The sequence below is a fragment of the Tursiops truncatus genome, chromosome 16, assembly GCF_011762595.2.
Source record: "Tursiops truncatus isolate mTurTru1 chromosome 16, mTurTru1.mat.Y, whole genome shotgun sequence".
Taxonomy (NCBI): domain Eukaryota; kingdom Metazoa; phylum Chordata; class Mammalia; order Artiodactyla; family Delphinidae; genus Tursiops; species Tursiops truncatus.
In genome coordinates, this window is record NC_047049.1 from 12477405 (window position 1) to 12500048 (window position 22644).

Genomic DNA, 22644 nt, shown 5'->3' on the forward strand with positions numbered 1-22644 from the left:
TACAGGACCATAAATACAAACTGCTCTGTGGAGTGGCAAAAAATAATGAAGTAATTAGGTGAACTATTACCAGCACCTGCGACTGATTGGTACAAGCACGTCTGGGCTTTATTATTTTATTATTTGTCAGGAACAATAAGAAGATTCTGAAGTTGCAGAACTTCAGCCCTTGCACCCAGCTTCCCTCTCCCGAGGGCCCCCGTCACCCCCAGGGTGCGCGGTCCGGATGGGGGAGCTGTCTGCTCAGCCTGTGGAAACCCACGGCGGGTAAACGCGAGTTCTGCTTCCCAGTCCATTAGGGTTAATGCCACTTTAATTAGCAATTGATGGGCAGCCTAAGAGGTGCCACTTAATGCGCCACTTCTAGGCTAAGCATGTGTCCCAAAGACAGACCCAAAACAAGAGACCATCAAGGGAATGGAGACATTCAGAGCTACTCACTAGTGGCTCTAAGTGGAAATGACCGTTCGAATGCTCACACTGCAATCTTGTACTTGGCAGGCTGCCCTTCCTCCTTGTTGGGATTTCTGCACCGAAGTGCCCAACTGCCAGTAAAAATAATAATTTGATGATGATGATAATAGTTAACGCTTATAGTATTACTATGCACCCGGCCCTGTTTTAAGCATTGTATACGAATTTATTCATTTACTCTTCACAAGACCAGTGAGATAGATACTGTTATCATTCCCATTTTACAGATGGAGAAACTGAGGCACAGAGAAGTGAAGTGACTCCTCCAAGGTCACACAGCTAGGATTCCAAGCCAGGGAGTTTGGTGGTAAACTACACACTCTTTTTTTTTTTAAACATCTTTATTGGAGTATAATTGCTTTACACTGTTGTCTTATAAACTACACACTCTTAATCCTCTGTCCACTGCCCCTCCTCAGTGGGTTCCTTATAGGACTAGGGACCAAGGGATACCCACAGTGTGTCTGGTGGAGGCTGGGAAGGAAGGAGAGAGGTAAAGAAGTGGAAAAGAGTCATGCTAAGAACCAAGGCAAGAAAATAGTTTCTCAGACTTGTCAATGGACTTAGGAGAATCCAGTGCCTTTCCTTAGCTGGAGAAGATAGACCTCCCTCCAGGTACAACCGTCACACGTACGGAGGCACGTGCTAGAATTCTCATCCTCTTCTAGAGAAATGTGTGATGTTGACAGAGTACAGCCTTTTGTGAGAGCCTCAGATGCACTCAGGCTCCTCTTGGGTTTCCCGCCACGCAGAACCTCTCGGGGTCCACAAAATTTGACTGGCTACTTACCTTAAGGATTTAATTTTTAAACCAGTTGAGTTCGTTGAGTTGCTAGCCAGGTGATTCTGTTTTGCAAGTTTCTGTCCAGTGGGAGAGTCATTTGCCATTTCTGGCAGAAGGAAGCTGAGCAGTGGACCTTGCTGGATGACCGCAGACAAGTTACCCAACCTCTTTGGACCTCAACTTTCTTACCTGTAAAATGGGGATAATAACCCATCTGCCTCACGGGCTGACTGTGAGGATTCAATGAGTTAATAAATGTTCTTCACTAATTACTATTTCTATGTACAAAGGTGGGTTGTCCATGAAGCCAGTGAAACTTAAGCTTCAGGTCCCTGGTCTTGCATTCTTGTGCGCCTCCTCCCCCAAAGCACTATATCTCATCCTCATTTTGTCCTTTTTTTTTTTTAATTTTGGCCGCACCGCTCAGCTTGTGGGATCTTAGTTCCCTGACCAGGGATCGAACCCATGCTTCCTGCAGTGGAAGTGCAGAGTCCTAACTACTGGACTGCTAGGGAATTCCCTTATTTTTCTTAAAGAGGGTCCCAGCTTGCATACGCTTTGAGCCCTTCAAAACCTGGATCCACCTGGAATTATCTAGAAAAAGAAGCAGCTGATTTGGATAACTGCTGCAGTCCCACGTAATGCAAAAATGCAAGCTTCTAGGTCTTAGACATGAACACACATGTGAAGGACCCTCCTTTGTGGATAGGGGCACAAACGTCTTTCTAAGCAGACAAGGAGCCATAGAAGATAGCATGTGCTGGGCTCATGATAGAGCGACCAACTAGTCCCAGTCTTCCTGGGACGGCACCAGTTTTAAAACCTAAAGCACTAAGTCTCAGAAATCCGCTCAGTTCTGGGCAAACCGGGACGGTTGGTCACCCTCCTTGTTGAGGACAGACACATGTCACTGTCATTCACCACAGAGCTCCCAGGTAGCTGAGTGCCCGGCACCCAGTAGGTGCCCAGTGACTCTTTGTGGAGTGAGTGGTGTGTAAACCAACCATGGTGCCTTGTGAGCTGGAGGAAGGAGAGTGCATGGTGGGCTGGGGGCGGGGGAGAAGGTAGATTGCATGGAAATCCAGTGTGAAAAACAAGCCTGTGGTGGTGAAGTTGGATCAGAAAACTACCATTATTGGGAGGGAGGGCTGTGGATTGTGACGAGAGAAACCGCCCCCCCTCGCCCCCCGCAAATGCAGGTTGGCTGCCTAGACCAGGGATAGTTTCTGTTCACTTCTAGGTACCTGATAGCAAACAGCATGTCTTCCACTGAGAATCTGCCCATCGTCATTTTCTCAGAAAATGCTCAGAAGCTTCCCCTGTGTCCTGTGTCCAGGCAAAGCCCCCACTACAAGCTGGATCGGGCAGGGGGTGGGGTCGGGGGGTGGGAAATGGTGCTGCAGGCAGGTCTGCGGCGGGCTTCGGGCATGCGGACGAGCTGCTCAGGCCCCGATTCCACATGCTGTGTAGACTCCAATTACCCGAGGACTTAGAGATCAAACAGCCCAACTGTGCTCCACAATAAAAGAGGAACTCAGTTTTACTGTGCACCGCACACTTCAGCCAGACTGTGCAAAAACAATGCATCGCATTGATGTCCTCCTGTGCCCCAAACCTTCCTCAAATTGTCTCCTCTTATTCCAGCAACATCTCTATAAAGTGGACAGTGGAGAGAGTCAGAGATTTAAAAGGACTGCCCAGGATAGCACGGCTACCACACATGGCTTGAACCACACGCTCCTACTTTGCTAAGGACAGAGAATTTAAAAATTGTCACTGATTTGTATTTTCAGGTATATTTGAAAAGTGTAGCATTGGAAGATGAGGAAAATTATATCGGCCCTTAGCTGAGCTATGGCATAGATGCTGAGGACTTGAAAGAAAACAGGAAAGCCAGCAAAAGGCCAAGGGCCAGAGACTGGAATTTTTCAAATTTTATTTTTCTCCTCTCTCATAGTACAAACATAGTACATCATAATCAGGATTTCTAGTGAGGCACGGCACGGCCAAAAATTAGTCTGTTTTTTTTTTTCAACAATAATGTCAGTTCATAGGTAAATATTCTGGAAAATGCAATCACTTTGAACATATAAGATTAAGGAAAGCCAAAAGGTTTGGGAGAAAAAATTTTCTTTGTAGACCTCTAAGTACGTCGGCAACAATGGAGATCTAAGTCCACAAATCAAATTCGTTTTTCCATATACCAGTATTTTAAAACATACTTTTAGCTTTCAGGACAAAAGCTATTTAATTAAGAATAGTGCACTAAAGTGATAAAAAAATTTCAGAATGTTTTGATAGGTGACTTCACCTGCATAACAATCAGGTTATTCATGTTTCTACTTGTTTACGGGCTTCTCTATAAATGAATGATACAGGTACCTTAAATAGATCCATGGTCCCCTTTGATGTAGAAAGTGAAAAATAAATGTTTGAGATGTAGTTGAAGCTCTATCACAACATAGGGATCAGGATTATAGCTCAAAAGGCAAAGGCAAATATCTTTTAGGCTGAGCATTTTTTACTGAAAGCAAGCGTTTATAATAAAAATTGACCTTAATGTTAAGAGGAAATGCTCTTGCAGGGTTTTCTATTTTGGAACTAATATGCTAAATTGTTTCTCATTTGATGGTCTTAAAGAGCAGTTAGTATGACTTTGAAAGCAGCATTTTTCAAGCACTGTAAACATGCTAGTGTAGAAAACGAGAGAGAAGCAAAACTGTCTCATTTGTGAGATTCCTAAACAATGTCTTAAATTTAGTTGTTTACTCTCAAATATCGAATGCTCTTCCCACCATGCCACTATACCCACACATTGTTTATTTAGCGATTTTTGTGAAATTTACGTCTAAATGACTTATGGTCACACTTCAGATTGTCTTGAAGATATTTAACGCTGAAATAATGCAAGAACTCAAAGTGCTCACTCTATTTTGAATAACTTGCCACTATAAGAATAAACCTGGAGATATTTATTTTCTGCTACTAATTTTGGATCTATTAATTCTTTTACTGTAATAGCCCTCAACTAGAAAGTTAAAAATCAGATTGTTGATAATCGTGAAATAGGATATTGTAATCCATTACAAAACGTCACTATTATGCATATGTGTAAGAATTAAGATGTCTTATGAATTAGCACCAAACGCTGAATAAAATGAACCACCTGCCACAGAATCTTCCCCTGTGCAAATTCAGCAATGCTAAGCAGGTCCTCCGGGTTGTAGAAGTCATGGCCAGATCATGAGTTTCTGCACACAGTGACGGTTTCTGTGGGAAAAATGTAGCAGGGAATGTCATGCTACTTACCTTGCTTTATACCACAACTGTTGCAGGCAAAGATTTCTCCGACTGCTTCCCAGTTTTGCTCCGGATCTAGAGAGAAACAGTCTCCCTGACTAGTTACTTCTTAGGTGTTCCTTAGGACATAGAGATTTTGGAAGATAATTTGGCATGCTGTCCTCAGTGGTCCCTCTCAGTTTAAAGCCTTAAAGATGGACAAACGTACCTTGGCTTCTCCTACAGGCTCTGAAATTCGGAGCAGTCAAACTGGCTCCAAAAACCTTTCCCGGGAAATGAGCACAGTTTCTCGTAGAGCCACTAGATGGCGCATGACAACCATTTGTGCCAGCCACCCACGGGCTTCCCATCTGTCAATAACTTCCCGAATGTGTTCTAAAACAATTCCTCAAATGTGTTGTCTAATAGCGACAACTTCGCTATTAGATTATCATCATTTCAATCTTTATATGGAAATTTAAATGGTTCTGATTTATGTTTTTGAATTAGACGAAATCTTCACTGGAAGAGACTATAACAGAAAGTGCATTTGCTATGTACCAACGTTGATAAACACTGGCACTTAAAGCTGAATTAAGACACAAATATTAAATGTTGGGGCTTCCCTGGTGGCGCAGTGGTTAAGAATCCGCCTGCCAATGCAGGCGACACGGGTTCGAGCCCTGGTCCGGGAGGATCCCACATACTGCGGAGCAATTAAGTCCGTGTGCCACAACTACTGAGCCTGCGCTCTTGAGCCCGCAAGCCACAACTACTGAGGCCGTGAGCCACATCTACTGAAGCCCGTGAGCCTAGAGCCCGGGTTCCGCAACAAGAGAAGCCACAGCAATGAGAAGCCCACGCACCGCAACGAAGAGTAGCCCCCGCTCACAGCAACTAGAGAAAGCCCGCGCACAGCAACGAAGACCCAAAGCAGCCAAAATAAATAAATAAAATAAATAAATTTAAAAAAAATGTTACCCATTTATCTACCGATGCTTCAACAAATTTTAATAAGTGAAAATTGTGTAGTAAATGTTACCTGTGCTTCTAAAATGTTGAAAGAACATCTTATTACCAGAAATCAATTAAGTATCTGAAAGTAAAGACATCAATTCCATGTTTTACAGTTGGGCCACCAATATAATGTTAAAATTAAATAAGTGCTGGAATTTCAGCAGCTTCATACTGGATGTAGAATAAATCTGAAACTCAGGGACAAAAATGATCAAGTGAAGCACTTTGTAGATTATTTTCCCCCCACAGCAAAATATGACCTCCCCCTCGCCTTAATAAAGGTAAATGCCTATAAAGAAAATAGACTAGTAAGATATACAAGTCCTATAGTAGGGTCAGTTTTCTCTTTTGTGTCCTTTATTACTAAGTATAGGTATGAGATAATGAGATGCTCTTAGGAATGAGTATTTTACGACATAATTTTTTTAGTCTATTTGTTGATAAGCCTTAATAATAACGGCTTTATCACGATGTTCAGAAGGGCGTGAGAAGAACTGTTCAAAAGTGAGTTCCACACCTGTGGAGATAATCAACAAATCTCTCAGATCCTTTCCACTTTTAAGAATCAATGATTAAAAAAAAAGGAGCATTTCAATTCTTTCACCCTTCTCAAAATAGGTGTGATATTTCTTCTAGGCCAGTCTCTACCCCAAAGAAAAGAATGGTCTCACTTTTAGAGTTACTGGCTGTTTGTTTGAACTGAAGAATTAGTTGCATTTCAAAATAAAGACATGCCTAATGAAATGATTAAAACATACAGAGCATTAAATTATAAGCAGATGGGGGTGAGAGGGGGTGGGGGGAGGTGAGTTTGCCAGAGACCCGAGACCAGGAACACTGACAGCTTTGGGTTTTTCTCCACAATACAGAAGATGATTGTTTAAGCAATAAAAGATAAAACCACCTCTGAAAGATAAATCTTTTTTTTTTTGATAGACAGGAATATGCAAGAAGAGCCAGAAAGTAAAATCCATATGTATTATAATGGATTAAAGAGATGGCCGCTATTGAAGGAAACTGGATATTCACAATGATGCTGGGAAAGGGAACCAGGATGCTTGCAAGTGTATCATCAGAGCGAGAGGTCCTATGTGAGCGAAGAGCATCAGAGGGCCCAGGATAAGTCATGGTTCAGGGTTTGCAGTCTTCAGAAAAAAGGCGTCTCCTCGGCTGTTGTCTGGTCCCGGTTATTCATGTAACCCTGTCTTCCTCCCCTCCTCCCCCAAATTTATGATTTTAAATGCCGCCCCATATAGTTAAAAGATAAGAGTTTGATGAGATCAAGTTTAGAATAGCTAAAAAAGAAGTTTGGCGAATGGGAGCAATTCACAGACTGTGCAAATTGTCTCAGTGACACTACATTGCAGCAGAATCCGTGAGAGTTTTATCTCGGGTTTCTATCAGGCCGCATTCAAGGGGAGCTGGTTCCCTGGAAACAGGCTTTTTCTTTATCTATGTTGTGTCTCTCTTTCCTGGATATACGATGGCAGTTTCGACCCATCTGAGTTGCCCTCCCGAACAGCGGCACTGATTGTCTTCCAGTGTGGGTTAATGGATGTAGGTCTAAAGATAAAGGAAATAAACCCTCTAAGATTCTGTCTAATTTTTAAAAGGCGTCTCACCTTCCTAAGTGGTGTGTCTTTGTCCTGGATGTCTGCAAGGGAGAGGACAGCCCTGCTGTGGTGACTGTGGCTGGTACCCGGGGCCAGGGCCAGGGCCAGGGTCATTTTCAGAATTGAAAGCAGTTCTTGCTTTAATAACAGAAAGAACACGCTGAAGATGAGTGGGGTGCACACACTCACATACACACACACAGACGCTCTCTCCAGGGAGGAATTTGCTGCCCTTGCTCTCTTTCACGTAAGACCCCGTCTCCCATCCATTTGAGCTGCCCCTGTGCGTGGCCGCAGCACTCGTATGTCTGGCCACGTGGCCGGGAGCACTGCTCTGAAAACTGACCAGTTACTGCAGGATCTTGTTTCCCCAGCACCATCCGCGGACCTTGAGCACCGCTCAAACCTAAAGTTGGAGGAACAAGCTATCCATTCCACTCTGCCTCATGCCTTACTGAAACTCTCAGAGTCATCTCTGCCAGGAGACCAGGTCTACGTGTTCAGCAGCTGAGGGAGTGTGTCTCCTTCCCAAATAATTTGCCCCATTTATTGGGAAGGTCGAGGTTCAATGGAAGGCTTAGCTACACCCAACCCCGTTGGCCTGGTTTGGGAATAGTGACGCCCCTTCCCGCCTCCCCTCTCTGACCACTGTAAGACTCTTTTTTCTTTGATTTTTCAAGTTCTGTTGAATGTGTCCGAGAGTATGATTCTTTCAGTCCTTGGAAAGTAAATGACCATAAATGTAGAAATTTAACATTTATGTACAAAAATATACAAATAATATGTACTGACATTCTACCCTTAAATTTGGAAATTTGACAGTGTTCCCATTCCTTTATGAGAAAAGAACATTTTTGCAGAGGTTGAGACCATCTATCTCTATTGTCACTGGCTAGAGTGGAGGGTGAGGGCCCAGAAGCTGGGATGGGGGTGGGGAATTACTTGGCCGCTGAAAAAGCAAAGCTTATCAGGGCTTGGTGAGGGCATGAGACAGAGTTGCCTGGTGGGGGGACAGTGCGGGGAGAGTTATGCTCCCTGTGGGAGTGGAAAGGAGCCGAAGACCCATGAGAACGGCTCCTTCTCTCTGTGCATCCGTGGCCCTGCCCACCTCTTCCTGGTCCCTGCAACATCCTACAGGAGCAAAGGGATGACTGCAACCAGGCTGGGAAGAGGCCATACCCTGATCTTAGGTTCTGGCTCCGCCCCATCAGGCACAGCCACGGGGAGACCTGGAGTTACGTCCTCCAGAAACTCAGTTGAGTGGTTGCCCTCATCATCATAGTTGTAGTAGAAGCCAACCTGTTGAGAGCTCACCTCCTTTAAGGTACTGTTGTAAGCACTTCACATGCATCGTGCCACTTAAAGCTCTCAGTCACCCTGTGAACCTGTTGCCATGTTCACGCCATGTTCACGCCATGTTCACGCCATGTTCACGCCATGTTCACGCCAAGTCCTGGTCAGAACAGTGCTTGGCTCATGATAAGAGCTCCAAGAAGAAGAGTCATGGCCAGCGTTCTGTACGAGGCACTTGCGCGGGAACGGTCCTTTGAAAGAGGACAGAGGTACCATAGAGCGAGTCATCAACACGAGTTCACTGACTCCTGTTCAGTGTCCTTGCGGAGGATCCCAGGCTGCTGGCCCTGCAGGTCTCACTGCACCGGCTGTCACACTGGGCATTTCAGAGTCGGCTGGCTCAGTCTATAGGGGGTTCAGAGACATGCATGGGCTACCCTGGTCCTGGAGACCTGAGGATGTGGAGTAGAGATGAGATGCAGAGTGACAGAAAAGTGTAAGGGAGAGCGGCACAAGGTACATGTCTGGAGACATATGGCCTGTCACAGCCTCAGCTCCAGGCAGTATTCCGGGCCCAAGGAGTATCTAAGGAGGTGGTTAAAGATGCAGACACCCATCCCCAGAGCTGCTAATTTGCTGAGTCTGGGTTGGGCCAGGGAATCTGCATTTTAATCAAGTTTCCAGGTGTTCCCAAAGCTGGAGGTCCAAACTTAAAGGAGACAGATCAGAGTGGATGGACTAGGGACCAGAGGAGGGGGGAGGCTTTGAGTGGCCCTGACCTTTATCACAACTAAGGTCATTTTTTTTTTTGAGACTAGTACTAACTTTTATGTCAAAACCAGACAAAGTCTGTATGAAAAAAGAAAACTATAGAGGTCTTACCTATAAACATAGATGTGAAAACTCTAAACAAAACATAAACCAGTGGAATCCAACGATGTATAAAAAAAAGTTTTCATGATCAACTTGGAATGCAGAATTGGCTAAACATGCTAAAAAGCTATCAAAGCTTGAGTGACACATTCTAACATATATATATATACATATATACACATATATAGGTGTGTATATATATATATATATATATATATATATATATATTTGAAGTATTAAGACTCTGAAAGAGTTATGCCAATTTTGAAAAATAAGGATAAAGAGGGGAGGCTGACTCTACCAGATAGTAAGATATACTACAAAATTATATCCTTACAACTAAGGTCATTTATCTCAACTCTTCACCTGATTAAATATGGGATCGTAAGAGATTGAAATTGAGGGGGGACTCCCCACACTTTCCAGAAACATAAACTGCAATTCTTCAGCACTGGGTGCCTGGGAGGAGAAAGAGAGACAAGACAAAACCATGCATCCTGCCTTTGGGAGCTGATGCTCGGAAGATGAAACAAGGCTCAGATTAGCTCTGAGGTCCCCGGAGCGCAGTTCAGGGCTCTGACCAGCCAGGAGGAGGCTGAGGGGCGCCTCTCTCAGCCTGTCATCCAGCCGCCTGGATGGAAACAGCTGAACTTCAAAAGAAGCCTGGGGTTTACCCAAAGGCAGCTGTGGTTGTGTGGGTGGGTGACGCACCCAGGGGAGCTGCAAAAAGAGCTGAAGAACAGGAAGAGAGAGAGAGGGATTCAGGAAGGAATGAACAGCCTTAGGATTGGGCTTTATTTAGGAAGGAGGTGGGCATACTTGGAAATGTCTTCCACATTTGTGTTTCCATCAACACTGAATTGTAAAATCTCCCTGATAATCCCTCGAACATCCATGCAGAGAAGTTGTTTCACGGTGATTCCACCTGAAATCCTTTCCTGCACTCCTACTTTAAGGATTGCCGTTAAAACGTCCTGGGAGCCAGGAGGCAAAGAACCTGGGGCATCCATGTCACTCCCAACAGATGCTTTTGTGAGTTCTTTTTTCCCTTAAGAGGCAGTGATTCTAGAGAGTCTGGCTAAGGGGTGGAGAAAACCCCGAACAAACAAAAGAAAGCCACTCAGGATTTGGAAGACAGAACAGCTAAGAGCCCGAACCATGTTCTGTCTTAGGAAGACAACAGAAGACAGAGCCCCTAGCAGTTTCACAATAGGCGAGATGATGTTATCGAAGGAATCGCTTTCAGTGGCTTAAGTTACGGGAGGGAAAACATGGGCTCAGAGCTTGAAGAAGTTCAAAAAAAAAGAAAAAGAAAAACCAAACCAGGGATTGTGCAGAACAAGAGAACAAGCAAAACAAGGGAATGAACTGCCAAAGAAAGGGGAATTTCCATCCCTGGAGCTATTCTGAGCGAGAGGAGGGAACTCTTTATTACAGGTTGTTTGGAATAATGAACTCGATCCCAGCGCGGTGCATGGAATGGACTAAATGACCCTGGCCAAGTTCCTTCCAGTCCAAACAACTCCATAATTATTGACCCAGGTGGCCAAGGGTTGGTCTCAGAGGAGGAAGAGTCCGTTTTCAAATGACTTTCAAGGGCTCAGTTGCCAGCAGTGCTTTGTCACTGACTGGATCGTTTTCAAGTCATTTTGTTTGGCGAAAACTCCAATAGGGAGGCCCACTCAGCAACCGGTTTTGAGCCTTTGCCGAGGGTCTCCAGGTTTCAAACATTTCTGGCCAGATTTAATTCCCAGTTGCATCATGCAGGCTCTGGAAAGGTCCCAGAGGTCTCCTGCAGAATTCTGCTGCTCCCTGGAGAAAGGGAGGTGGCAAATGCCCTCCATGTTTTCTCTTGCTAGAAAGTTCCATCCATTGGCCTCTAAGGCTGGTTGATGGAGTTTCTCCCCAAAGATGTTGAGCAGAGTCTACCTCGATCCTGTTTTCAGTCACTTGGAGTGAGCTGAAAATGACTCTGGCCTCCTGGCCTGCATTTTTGCTGTTTTGTCACCTCCGTAGCTCGACATGAGGCTCACCCCCGTGCCCCCCAAAAAAGTCAGACTCCCAATCGGTTTGAATTCTCCACTCCTCTCTCATCTTCCACTCTCAGGGAGACCATTTTAAAAAGAATTTTAGGAAACTGGCTTCAACCTTTTATGTACTTATACAATTAATATTTCATGACAATAATTTAATTTAAAAAAAGCATCAACCCTGATTTTCTCAGGCTTCAGCAGCGTGAGGGATAAATGACCCCACCTTGATGAACAAACCATGCCTCCCTGGCTCTGGTCCCCCTCACATAACACGTAACGTGTAGGGCCTCTTAAGCCTCAGAAGGTTCTTTTTTTTTTAATCAATTTTATTTTATTTTTTATTTACTTATTCTTTAGCATCTTTATGGGAGTATAATTGCTTTACAATGGTGTGTTAGCTTCTGCTTTATAACAAAGTGAATCAGCTATACATATACATATATCCCCATATCTCCTCCCTCTTGCGTCTCCCCCCCACCCTCCCTATCCCACCCCCGTGCTAACACATATATATGGAATCTCAGAAGGTTCTTTTTTTTTTTTGCGGTACGCGGGCATCTCACTGCTGTGGCCTCTCCCGTTGCGGAGCACAGGCTCTGGACGTGGAGGCTCAGCGGCCATGGCTTACGGGCCCAGCCGCTCCGCAGCATGTGGGATCTTGCCGGACCGGGGCACGAATCCATGTCCCCTGCATCGGCAGGTGGACTCTCAACCACTGCACCACCAGGGAAGCCCTCAGAAGGTTCTTGAAAGAGCTCTCCCAGCAGTCACAGAGAGTCAGTCCGCCCTGGTTCTGCTCCCCAGGAAACCGCATGGAAGGGGCAATTTGTCACCATCCCTGCTGCCATGACCCACAGTGACAAAATGGATCTCTTGACAAGCTTGCTGGTTCCAGGTGGTTCCAAAGTGGCAAAGCCAGGGGCCCCAGCAGTGCTATATTCCTCAGAGTCCTCTGCATGGTGAAGACACAGGTTCAATCCTGCTGAAATGTGGAAAGACCCCTCTCCCTTAGCCTCTACCCATCCCACACTGTCTCTATGTCTCTGTAAATTAGACCCAGACACCAGTCACTCTGCTTGGCCAAGGTCTTAGTACCTGGTTCAGAGAAAATTCTCCCCCACCAGGGAGAGCAGAATCCCCTCCTGCACTGGGCTCCCAGGGGCCCTACCCAGTCAAGTCAGAATTCAGCTGTGGTTCTTGCTGGCATTTCCAACTCCAAAACCCATACTTTTTCTTTAGTTATACCCTACGATTCAGTAATTCCTTCTCAGTCACTTTTTCTAGGGAAATAATTCTGAGTACAGAAAAGTTCATAGGCACAAAAATATTTACTGAAATATCATTTAGGAGAGTAAGAAATTAGAAGTCACCGAAATGTCTGACCATTAAAAAATGGGTGGGTAAATTATGAAACGTCCCCTTCAAAGGAATGGTACACAGCCATTAAAAATTGTTTACAGGGCTTCCCTGGTGGCACACAGTGGTTGAGAGTCTGCCTGCCGATGCAGGGGACACGCGTTCGTGCCCCGGTCCGGGAAGATCCCACATGCCGCGGAGCGGCTGGGCCCGTGAGCCATGGCCGCTGAGCCTGCGCGTCCGGAGCCCGTGCTCCGCAATGGGAGAGGCCACAACAGTGAGAGGCCCGCGTACCGCAAAAAAAAAAAAAAAAAAAAAAAAAAAAAAAATTGTTTACAGAGGCTTTGTAGTAACAAGGAAAATGTTTGTCAAATAAGATTAAGTGAAAAAGGCAATAAGAATACAGAATTTTACATTCAAATGATTGTAATGATATTGAAGAAAACTGAAAATATGCATAAAAGGTCAGGAGTCTTTAGGTAGTAGAATACTGGGTGATTTAACAAATACCTCTCTTTTTACTTTTCTGAATATATCAAAATTTCATCCAGTGAGAGTAGCCCTTAAATAATGGAAAAATAAGTGTTAAAAAAAAGAGAGAAAAAAGATTCTCATCCCCATTTCCATACAGGTGAAAATGAAGCCTGTATGAGCTGGTGGAGGACACACAAGTTCAGCATCCCCACTGGACACTCCGGCAGCTAATGTCCCTTCCTAAGTAAACATGACAGGGTCTAAATGCCACACCAGAAGATTTGCCATCAGAAACGTGGTCTCTGTCAATTCCGAGTATTTACATGACAGTATGAACACCTGTCATGGGTCCAGCCTTGTCTCACTGAAAATGAATATAAATTAAGGCCCATTTAGGAACTCTTTACAATTCCAGAAGGAATTGTTATCTCTCAGGTCTGCCCTTCCTCTGCTATACTCAACTTGGGGTGCTGAGGCTGGGACTCCGCACACCCCATTACTGCTCCGCGAGCTCCCTGTGAGGCTTGGCCAGTAGGGAGAGCAGAAGGGAGATGGAGGAGGAAGAGGCTTGCTCCCTCCTCTTGGCTTCCTGTTTCTGAGCACCTCTCCAGACCTTGCTGCTTCGCGCCGGCAGCTGCAGTTCCTTCCTGAGACATGGCTGAATCCATTTTGCAATTTTCCCAACACTTACAGAACTAGCCTCGTGCTGCCCCTTTAGAGACGCACATTCTGGCCAGTGCTTCCTCCTCAGACATCTGGGTCCCACCCCACTGCTCCCTCTTCTAAGCTTCTAAATTTTAATAATCCGAACTTTCCTTTTGTTCTTCCATCCCTAGGGGTGGTTGTTGCCTTCTGCAGTAGCTACCTCTGCAATGCCTTAAAGTGGTCTTTTTAAGCCTTTCAGTTACTTAATAATTTTTTTAACCTTACTAAAAATTCTTTACATTAAATTATCTCTGTTCGAATAGCGGGAATGGCTTCTGTGTCCTGAATGTACCTTGACTGCTATGATACACATTTCCGGAAGGGGAGAGTCACTTGGGTGACGTCAGGATACCTAGACTATCAGTTCATTATCCATTTCCTCTTACAGATATTCAACATTACCTCAAAGGAATCCTTCCTATAGACTTTTGAATCTGCTCAGATCTCACAGAATAAAAATAACCCTTTCTTGATTCCCAATCCCCTACCAGTGGCCACCCTCTCTCTTTCTCATCCTCTCAATAACCAAACTTCTTAGAGTTCTTTACCTCTTGCAAACACCTCCATTGTTGCCCTGCTGCCATATTTTTTGTCTATTGCAGTGGCCTCTTAACTGATCTGCCCTTTCCCCCTTTCCCCTCTCCCAGGGCATTCTCTAGATTGCAGCTGGAGCAATCAGCTAAAGAAGAAAATCTAAGCATGTCACCTCTCAACTTAAAGCATGTCAATGACTTCTTTTCAGTCTTAGAAAAAACCTGAAATCCTTCCCAAGACCTCCCAGGCCCTGGCCCACTGCCAACCTCACCTAACACCCTTCTCTTTCCTGTTCTCCGTTTTCCAGCCACCTGGCCTTCTCCTGTTCCCTCCTGTCCCAGGGCCTTTGTACATGCTAGTTTCATCATCTGGGTTGTCTATTGATTCTTCATACCTCAGTGCAATGATCATTTCTGAGGGAAACCTTCTCTGATTCGCCCTCCCATGCCCCGGGCTTGGCGAGGGCCCCTTTGCAGAGAGCTATGTACCTACCTCTCCTTGGAGACACTTCCACAGTTGCAGTTTTACATTTATTCCTGTGGTTCACTGGCTGATGTTGGTCTCCCCACAAGTTGCATGTTCTAGATCGGGGACCATATCTGTCTTACTTTGCCCTTGAATTCTCAGGCCCAGAACTGGCTCTTCCACACAATAGATATGTATTTGTTGAGTAGATGAATGAGTTTGATGATCTCAGGATGCAACATTTTCGATACCTTTACACCATGGAATCTTTCTGTATATTTAAATGGAAAATGTTGCCTGGATGTTAAGAAATGCTGTTTCAAGCTGAAAGACTACAGATTAAGCCACTACAAGCTGAAAAGGAAAATCCATGACAATATCTTCCTGATTTAAAACCAAACGAAACTTCTTTTAGGCATCGCTTAAAATTAGAAATGTATTTTCAAACAGGAAGAAGGCAGATATGTGTTTCATTTACTGTCTAAAGCAGAAAAGTTAGATATGTTATAGTAATGGAAGCAAAACCTTTGATGAGAAACAAAACTTAAGTACAATTTGCTGCCTGAATCCAGAAGGGACAACTAGCTAGAAGGGTTTGGAAAAGAATGTCTTTTAAAAAATACACTTTTTATTTTGACATAAATTAAAATTTTTAGAAAAATTGAAAGATAACACAGAGAGATCCCATATACCCTTCACACAACTTCCCTCGTTGTTAAACGTCTTATATAGTCATGGCACATTTGTCAAAAGTAACCAACATTTGTACGTTGCTATTAGCTAAACTCCAGAATTTATCTTGATTTCATGAATTTTCCCACTCATATCCTTTTTCTGTTCCAGAATCCGATCCAGGGTACCACATTGTATTTAGAAAATTTCCTTCTTCAAGGAAGAAAAAAAGGGCCCCCAAACCTATTACTGATAATATGAGGAGCTGAGTTTAAATTCACTGGCTGAGATGATCTGGGAACAACTTCTGTTAATAAACAATAAAAGTGTTTATTTTTAATAAGTACTTATTGAGCACCTATTGTATATGTTACATTATCTATGTATATTTTATATAATATATATCATAACAATAGTTTTGTCTCAAGCAATCATATGCACTACCTGACTTAATAGTTACAAAATCCCATGTCATTGGTGTAATTATCACTTGTTTTACAGATGAAAGAACTAAGTCTTGGGGAGTTAAAATTGCTCAAGATTATACAACTAGTTATACTAGTTGTATACTAGGCAGAGACGAGTCTCCAACCCCTGTCAGCTTGACTCCGAAGTTTAGCATATTAATCACCATGAGAAAGTACCAGTTGATGCTCACTACATGGATATATCAGTGGTCCAGTTACCTATTGATGCTTAAAAAACCATTTCAAAATTGGTTATTTAAACAACAGCTGTTTTAGTATGCTCATGATTCTGTGGGTCAGAAATTCAGGTAAGGCACAGTACACACGGCTCATCTCTGCTTAGATCGACTCAAATGGCTGAGGATGACTGGCATGGCTCACTGGGCATTACACGCCGGGGACCCTAGTTCTGGCTCTTGGCTGGGTTCCTTGACTCTTCTCCGTATCACAACTTTTGTCCTGGAGGCTCCACAATGGGTTTTTCATTTACATGTCTGACACTGGGTTGGAGTAGTTGGATGAGCTGGGGCTAGTCAGGCATCTCTCTCTCTCTCCAAGCAGCCTTTCTAGCAGCTAACTTGGCTTCCTCACAGCAGGGTGGTCTTTAAGGAATTTGTCTTAGATGGCAGCTGCCTTCCCTCAGAATGACCATGGCAAGAGGTGGCCTGGAAACTGACAGAATATCCCTTCTTTATTGGTCAAAGCAGTCAGAGTCCATCTAGATTCAAGGGAAGGGGAGGCAGACCCCACTTCTGGATGGGGAGGAGTGTCAAAAAATGTCACCATTTCAATTCATCATAATCAGATACATCAGAATTACTCTCAATGTTTTGGAATACTATATATATTTTACACTGTTTTATTTCTTTTTAGGATAAACACTGCTTATAAATTTAATGTTATCACTCTTGTATGAGGTTTCAGGTTCTTATAACAGTAACTATACGTTAGATAACTCAGAAATGTCTATAGCGATCACGGCAGGACATCAAAGTGGAGGGTAGATAGAACAGAAAGGGTAACAATATTCTGTTATTTACAAACCCTGATGGTTAAAACATAATGACTCCCAGGAGAGTAGTGGACAGCTGACAAGCCTTGAAATGGGATGCTGTTATTAATCTCCTCTGTTTTTATGATTCAATCTCCTCTGTTTTTATGATTTCCTCTCTCTTGCTTACCTTTATTTTTTTTAAGGTGTTGGGTTTTTACTGGTTTCATTGGTCTTTTAGCACTGTATTCCTCTAAATGTCATTGTTCTTTTTTACAACTTCGTAAGCCCTTTTCTGGATTTTTAAAAATTAAAGTTTTTAATTTTGAGATGACTGTAGATTCAAACAAGTTGCCAAATATGATGCAATTTTCTTGAACCCTTTGCCTAGTTTCTCCCATGATGACATCTTGTAAACGATAGTATAGTATCACAAATGGGATATTGACATTGATAAGGTCAAGATGCAGAACATTTCTATCACCACAAGGATCCCTCAAGGTGCCCTTTTATAGCCACATCCATTTTATAGCCACATCCACTTCCTTCCCAATCCAATCCCCCTTTAAGCCATGGCAAGCACTCATCTGTTCTCCATTTCTATAATTTTGTCAGTCAAGAATGTAACATAAAGGGGAAGACGTATGTATGTAACCTTTTGGGACTGGCTTCTTTTGCTCTCTGTAATTCTCTAGAGATTCATTCAGATGGCTGTGTATATCAAGAATTCATTCCTTTTTATTTCTGAGTAATATTCCATGGTATGGATGGACTGTAGTTGAATCATTCACCTATTAAGGAACATCTGGGTTGTTTCCAGTTTGTGGCTATTCCAAATAAAGCTGCTATAAACACACACTTACAGGTTTTGTGTGAACACAAGTTTTCATTTCTCTAGGATAAATTTCCAGGGTCCAGTTGCTGGGTGGTATGATAATTGCACATTTAGCTTTGTAAGAAACTGCCAGACAGCTCTGTTTACAACAATCAAGACATGGAAGCAACCTAAGTGTCCATCAACAGGTGAATGGATAAAGAAGATGTGGCACATATATACAATGGAGTATTACTTAGCCATAAAAAGAAACGAAACTGAGTTATTTGTAGTGAGGTGGATGGACCTAGAGTCTGTCATACAGAGTGAAGTAAGTCAGAAAGAAAAAAACAAATACCGTATGCTCACACATATATATAAAATCTAAAAAAAAAAAAAAGGGTTATGAAGAACCTAAGGGCAAGACAGGAATAAAGATGCAGACATAGAGGATGGACTTGAGGACATGTGGAGGGGGAAGCGGAAGCTGGGATGAAGTGAGAAAGTGGCATGGACTTTATACTACCAAATGTAAAATAGAGAGCTAGTGGGAAGCAACCGCATAGCACAGGGAGATCAGCTCCGTGCTTTGTGACCACCTAGAGGGGTGGGATAGGGAGGGAGAGGGAGACACAAGAGGAAGGAGATAGGCGGTTAGATGTATATGTATAGCTGATTGACTTTGTTATAAAGCAGAAACTAGCATACCATTGTAAAGCAATTATACTCCAATAAAGATGTTAAAAAATGTATATGTATACATATATAGACATATATATACACACATATACATATATATGTGTGTATATATACGACATAAATGGATCACACTCTACACACAGTTCTGTATTCTCCTATTTTCACACAATACTGTTGGCACATATGGACTATTAATGGCTGCTTAGTATTTCATTATATGGATGTGCCATAAAGAATTTAATTTTCTTAAAGCAGACATTAGAGAGTAACCAGGTTTTGTTATTGAGTCTTAAAGCAGACATTAGAGAGTAACCAGGCTTTGTTACTGAGTCTTAAAGCAGACATTTAGAGAGTAACCAGGTTTTGTTATTGAGGTCATTAAGGTGCTGTAGTAAACATTTTGTCCAAAAAAAAAAAAAAAGAGAGAAAAACAAAAGAAACGGCCCGACAGTTTTTCGGGGGGGCGATACCATTTTACATTCTCGTCAGCGATATAGGAGTGATCCAGTTTGTCTACGCCATCTCCAGCCTTTGCATTTTTGCTAGTTTAGTTTTAGCCATTCTGATAGGTGTGTAGTGATAGGGCATGGTTTCAGTTTGCATTTCCCTAATGGTTAATGATGTTGAACATCTTTTCATGTACTTATTTGCTATCTGTATATTCTCTTCAATGAAATATCTGTTCATGTCTTTTGCCCCTTTTCTAATTGGATTGTTTGATTTCCCACTATTGAGTTTTGAGAGTACTTTGTATATTCTAGATTCCAGTCCTTTATTGGGTATATGGTTTGCAAATATTTTCTCCTACTCTGAAGCTTGTCTCTTCATCCTCTTAACAGGGTCTTTTTTGGAGCAAAAGTTTAAAAATTTTATGAAGTGAGTTTATCAAATTTTCCTTCTGTGGTGTGTGATTTTGGTGTTATATCTAATTCTTTGCCTATCCCTAGATTCTAAAGATTTTCTCTATTTTTTCCCTAAAACTTTTAGTTTTACCTTTTACATTTAAGTTAGTATCTGTTTTGAGTTAACTTTTGGATAAAGTTCAAGACTTAGGTCAAGATTAATTTTCCCCCCTATGGATATCCAATTGCTCCAGCACCATTTGTTAAAACGGCTATCTTATATATATATATATTTTTGCCGTAAGCGGGCCTCTCACTGTTGTGGCCTCTTCCGTTGCGGAGCACAGGCTCCGGACGTGCAGGCTCAGCGGCCATGGCTCACGGGCCCAGCCACTCCGCGGCACGTGGGATCTTCCCGGACCGGGGCACGAACCCGTGTCCCCTGCATCGGCAGGCGGACTCTCAACCACTGCGCCACCAGGGAAGCCCAGAACGGCTCTCTTTTATACACTGAACTGCTTTTGCACCTTTGGAAAAAAATCAGTTGGACATATTTGTGTGAGTCTATCCCTGGGTTGTCTATTCTGTTCCATTGATCTATGAGTCTATTCCTCTGCCAGTGCCATGCAGGCTTGATTACTGTAGCTATATAATAAATCCTGAAATCAGATACACTGATCCTTCTAACTTACTTTTAAAAACTTGTTTTAGCCATTGTAGTCCCTTTGCCTTTCCATACAAATTTTGGAATAATCTTGCCTATATCTACAAAGATCTTACAGAGCTTTTGATATGAATTATATTAAACCTGCTTATATATTTGGGTAGAATTGGTATCTTTGCTATGGTGGGTCTTCCAATTCATGAATAAATATGTCTATTTTTTTAGATCTTTGATTTCCTTTATCAGTGTTATATAAATTCAGCATACAAGTCCTGTACATATTTTGTTAGATTTATATTTAAGTATGTTATTTTTTCAAATGGTAATAAATAAATAAGTGGTATTATATTTAAAACATTCATGTGATATTCATGGCTATTATTTAGAAATATACTTGATTTTTGCATATTTATCTTGTATCCTGTAACCTCGCTAAACTTGCTTATTAGTTCTATGAGTTTTTTTGGGTAGATTTCTTGGAATTTTCTATGGAGAAAATCATGTCATCTGTAAGTAGGTGCAGTTTTATTTATTTCTTTCCAATCTGTATGTCTTTTGTTTTCTTTTCTTGTCTCATTACACTGGTTAGAAAGACCGGCACTATGTTGAATAAGAGCGGTGACAGTGCTTTGCTCCTGATGTCAGGGGGAAAACACTTAGTCTTTTGCCATTAGATGTAATGTTAGTTGTAGGCTTTTGGTAGATGCTCTTTCTCAAATTGAAAAAGTGCTCTTTAATTCATGTACCAAAATGTTCACTGCAGCTCTATTTACAATAGCCCGGACATGGAAGCAACCTAAGTGTCCATCAACAGATGAATGGATAAAGAAGATGTGGCACATATATACAATGGAATATTACTCAGCCATAAAAAGAAATGAAATTGAGTTATTTGTAGTGAGGTGGGTGGACCTAGAGTCTGTCATACAGAGTGAAGTAAGTCAGAAAGAGAAAGACAAATGCCATATGCTAACGCATATATATGGAATCTAAGAAAAAAAAAAAGGTCATGAAGAACCTAGGGGCAAGACGAGAATAAAGACACAGACCTACTAGAGAATGGACTTGAGGATATGGGGAGGGGGAAGGGTAAGCTGTGACAAAGCGAGAGAGAGGCATGGACATATATACACTACCAAACGTAAGGTAGATAGCTAGTGGGAAGCAGCCGCATAGCACAGGGGGATAGGCTCGGTGCTTTGTGGCCGCCTGGAGGGGTGGGATAGGGAGTGTGGGAGGGAGGGAGATGCAATAGGGCGGAGATATGGGAACATATGTATAACTGATTCACTTTGTTATAAAGCAGAAACTGGCACACCATTGTGAAGCAATTATACTCCAATAAAAGTATTTAAAAAAAGTGCTCTTTATTCCTATTTTTCTGAGAGGTTTTTTGTTTGCTTTTTCTTATCATGAATGGGTGTTGAATTTTGTCAAATGCTTTTTCTGCATATGTTGATGTGATCATATGATTTTTATCTTTAGCCTATCATTATGATGGATTACACTGATTGATTTTCAAATACTGAACCAGCCTTGCATTCCTAAAATAAGCTCCATTTGGTCATGATATATAATTCTTATATTGCTTGATTCTACTTGCCAATGTTTAAGGACTTTTGTACCTCTACTCATGAGGAATAATGGTCCATAATTTTCTTTTTTGTACCGTCTTTGCCTGGTTTTTGTATCAAGGTCATACTAACTTCATAAAATAAATTGGAAAATATTCCTTCCTCTTCTATTGTTTGAAAGAGTTTGTGTAGAATTAATGTTAATCCTGAAACTTTTGTTAAAATTCTCCAATAAAACATCTGAGTCTGGAGATTTCTTTTGGGGGAGTTTTAAAATTATAAACTCAATTTTCTTAATAGTTACAGGGCTATTCAAATTATCTATTTTGTATTGGGTGAGTTGTGGTAGTTTGATTTTTTGAGAGTAATTGGTCCATTTCGTCTAAATTGTTAAATGTATGTATGTAGATTGAAGTATTTCTTTATTGTCGCTTTGATGTTTTCAGTGTCTTTGGCAATACTCCACATTTCATTCCTGATATTGGTCATTTGTGTGTGGCTCTGTTTTTCAGTCTTTCTAGAAGTTTGTCAATTTTATTTCTTTTCAAAGAACCAGCTCTTTGTTTCATTGATTTTCTCTATTTTTATATTGGTTTTAATTTCATTAACTGCTGCTTTTGTCTTTATAATTTGCTTCCTTTGCTTGCCTTAGGTTTATTTTGCTCTTCTTCTAGGTCCTTGAGGTGGAAGCTTAGATTATTGATTGTAGTTTTGATTTCCATCCTTTTATTCCCAAATTGCTTTTCTTGTTACATGTGAAATGAGTTTCTTGTTAGACAGTACATACTTGGGTATGTTTTTTAATACACTCTTCTAATCTGTGTGTTTCAATTGGTGTATTTAGACCATTTACATTTAAAATTATTGTTGATATGTTAGGTCTTAAGTCTGCCATTTTCTTTCTGCTTGTTCACTCTGTTTTTAATTTTTCTTTTCTTTTTCCCAACTTCCTGTGATTCACTTAAACCTTTTTTAGAATTCGATTTCGATTTATCTAAAATCAAAATTCGAGTGTATCTCT

The 22644-nt window shown here is 42.1% G+C and overlaps 1 protein-coding gene across 6 annotated transcripts in view; it reads left to right on the forward strand.

The window, feature by feature from the left end:
- Window positions 1–5488, forward strand: part of FAM204A (family with sequence similarity 204 member A) — a 98068-nt gene extending 92580 nt beyond the window's left edge. For 4 of the 6 annotated variants that reach the window (XM_073793909.1, XM_073793908.1, XM_073793910.1 and 1 more), the window contains exon 8: window positions 5048–5475. In XM_073793909.1, coding sequence (XP_073650010.1) covers window positions 5048–5124 — 77 coding nt within the window. In that variant the 3' untranslated portion in view covers window positions 5125–5475. Of the gene's footprint in view, window positions 1–5047 lie in introns of all 6 variants that reach the window. The other 2 variants (XM_073793912.1, XM_019940083.3) reach the window with 2 other exon arrangements.
- The last annotated feature ends 17156 nt before the right edge of the window (window positions 5489–22644 follow it).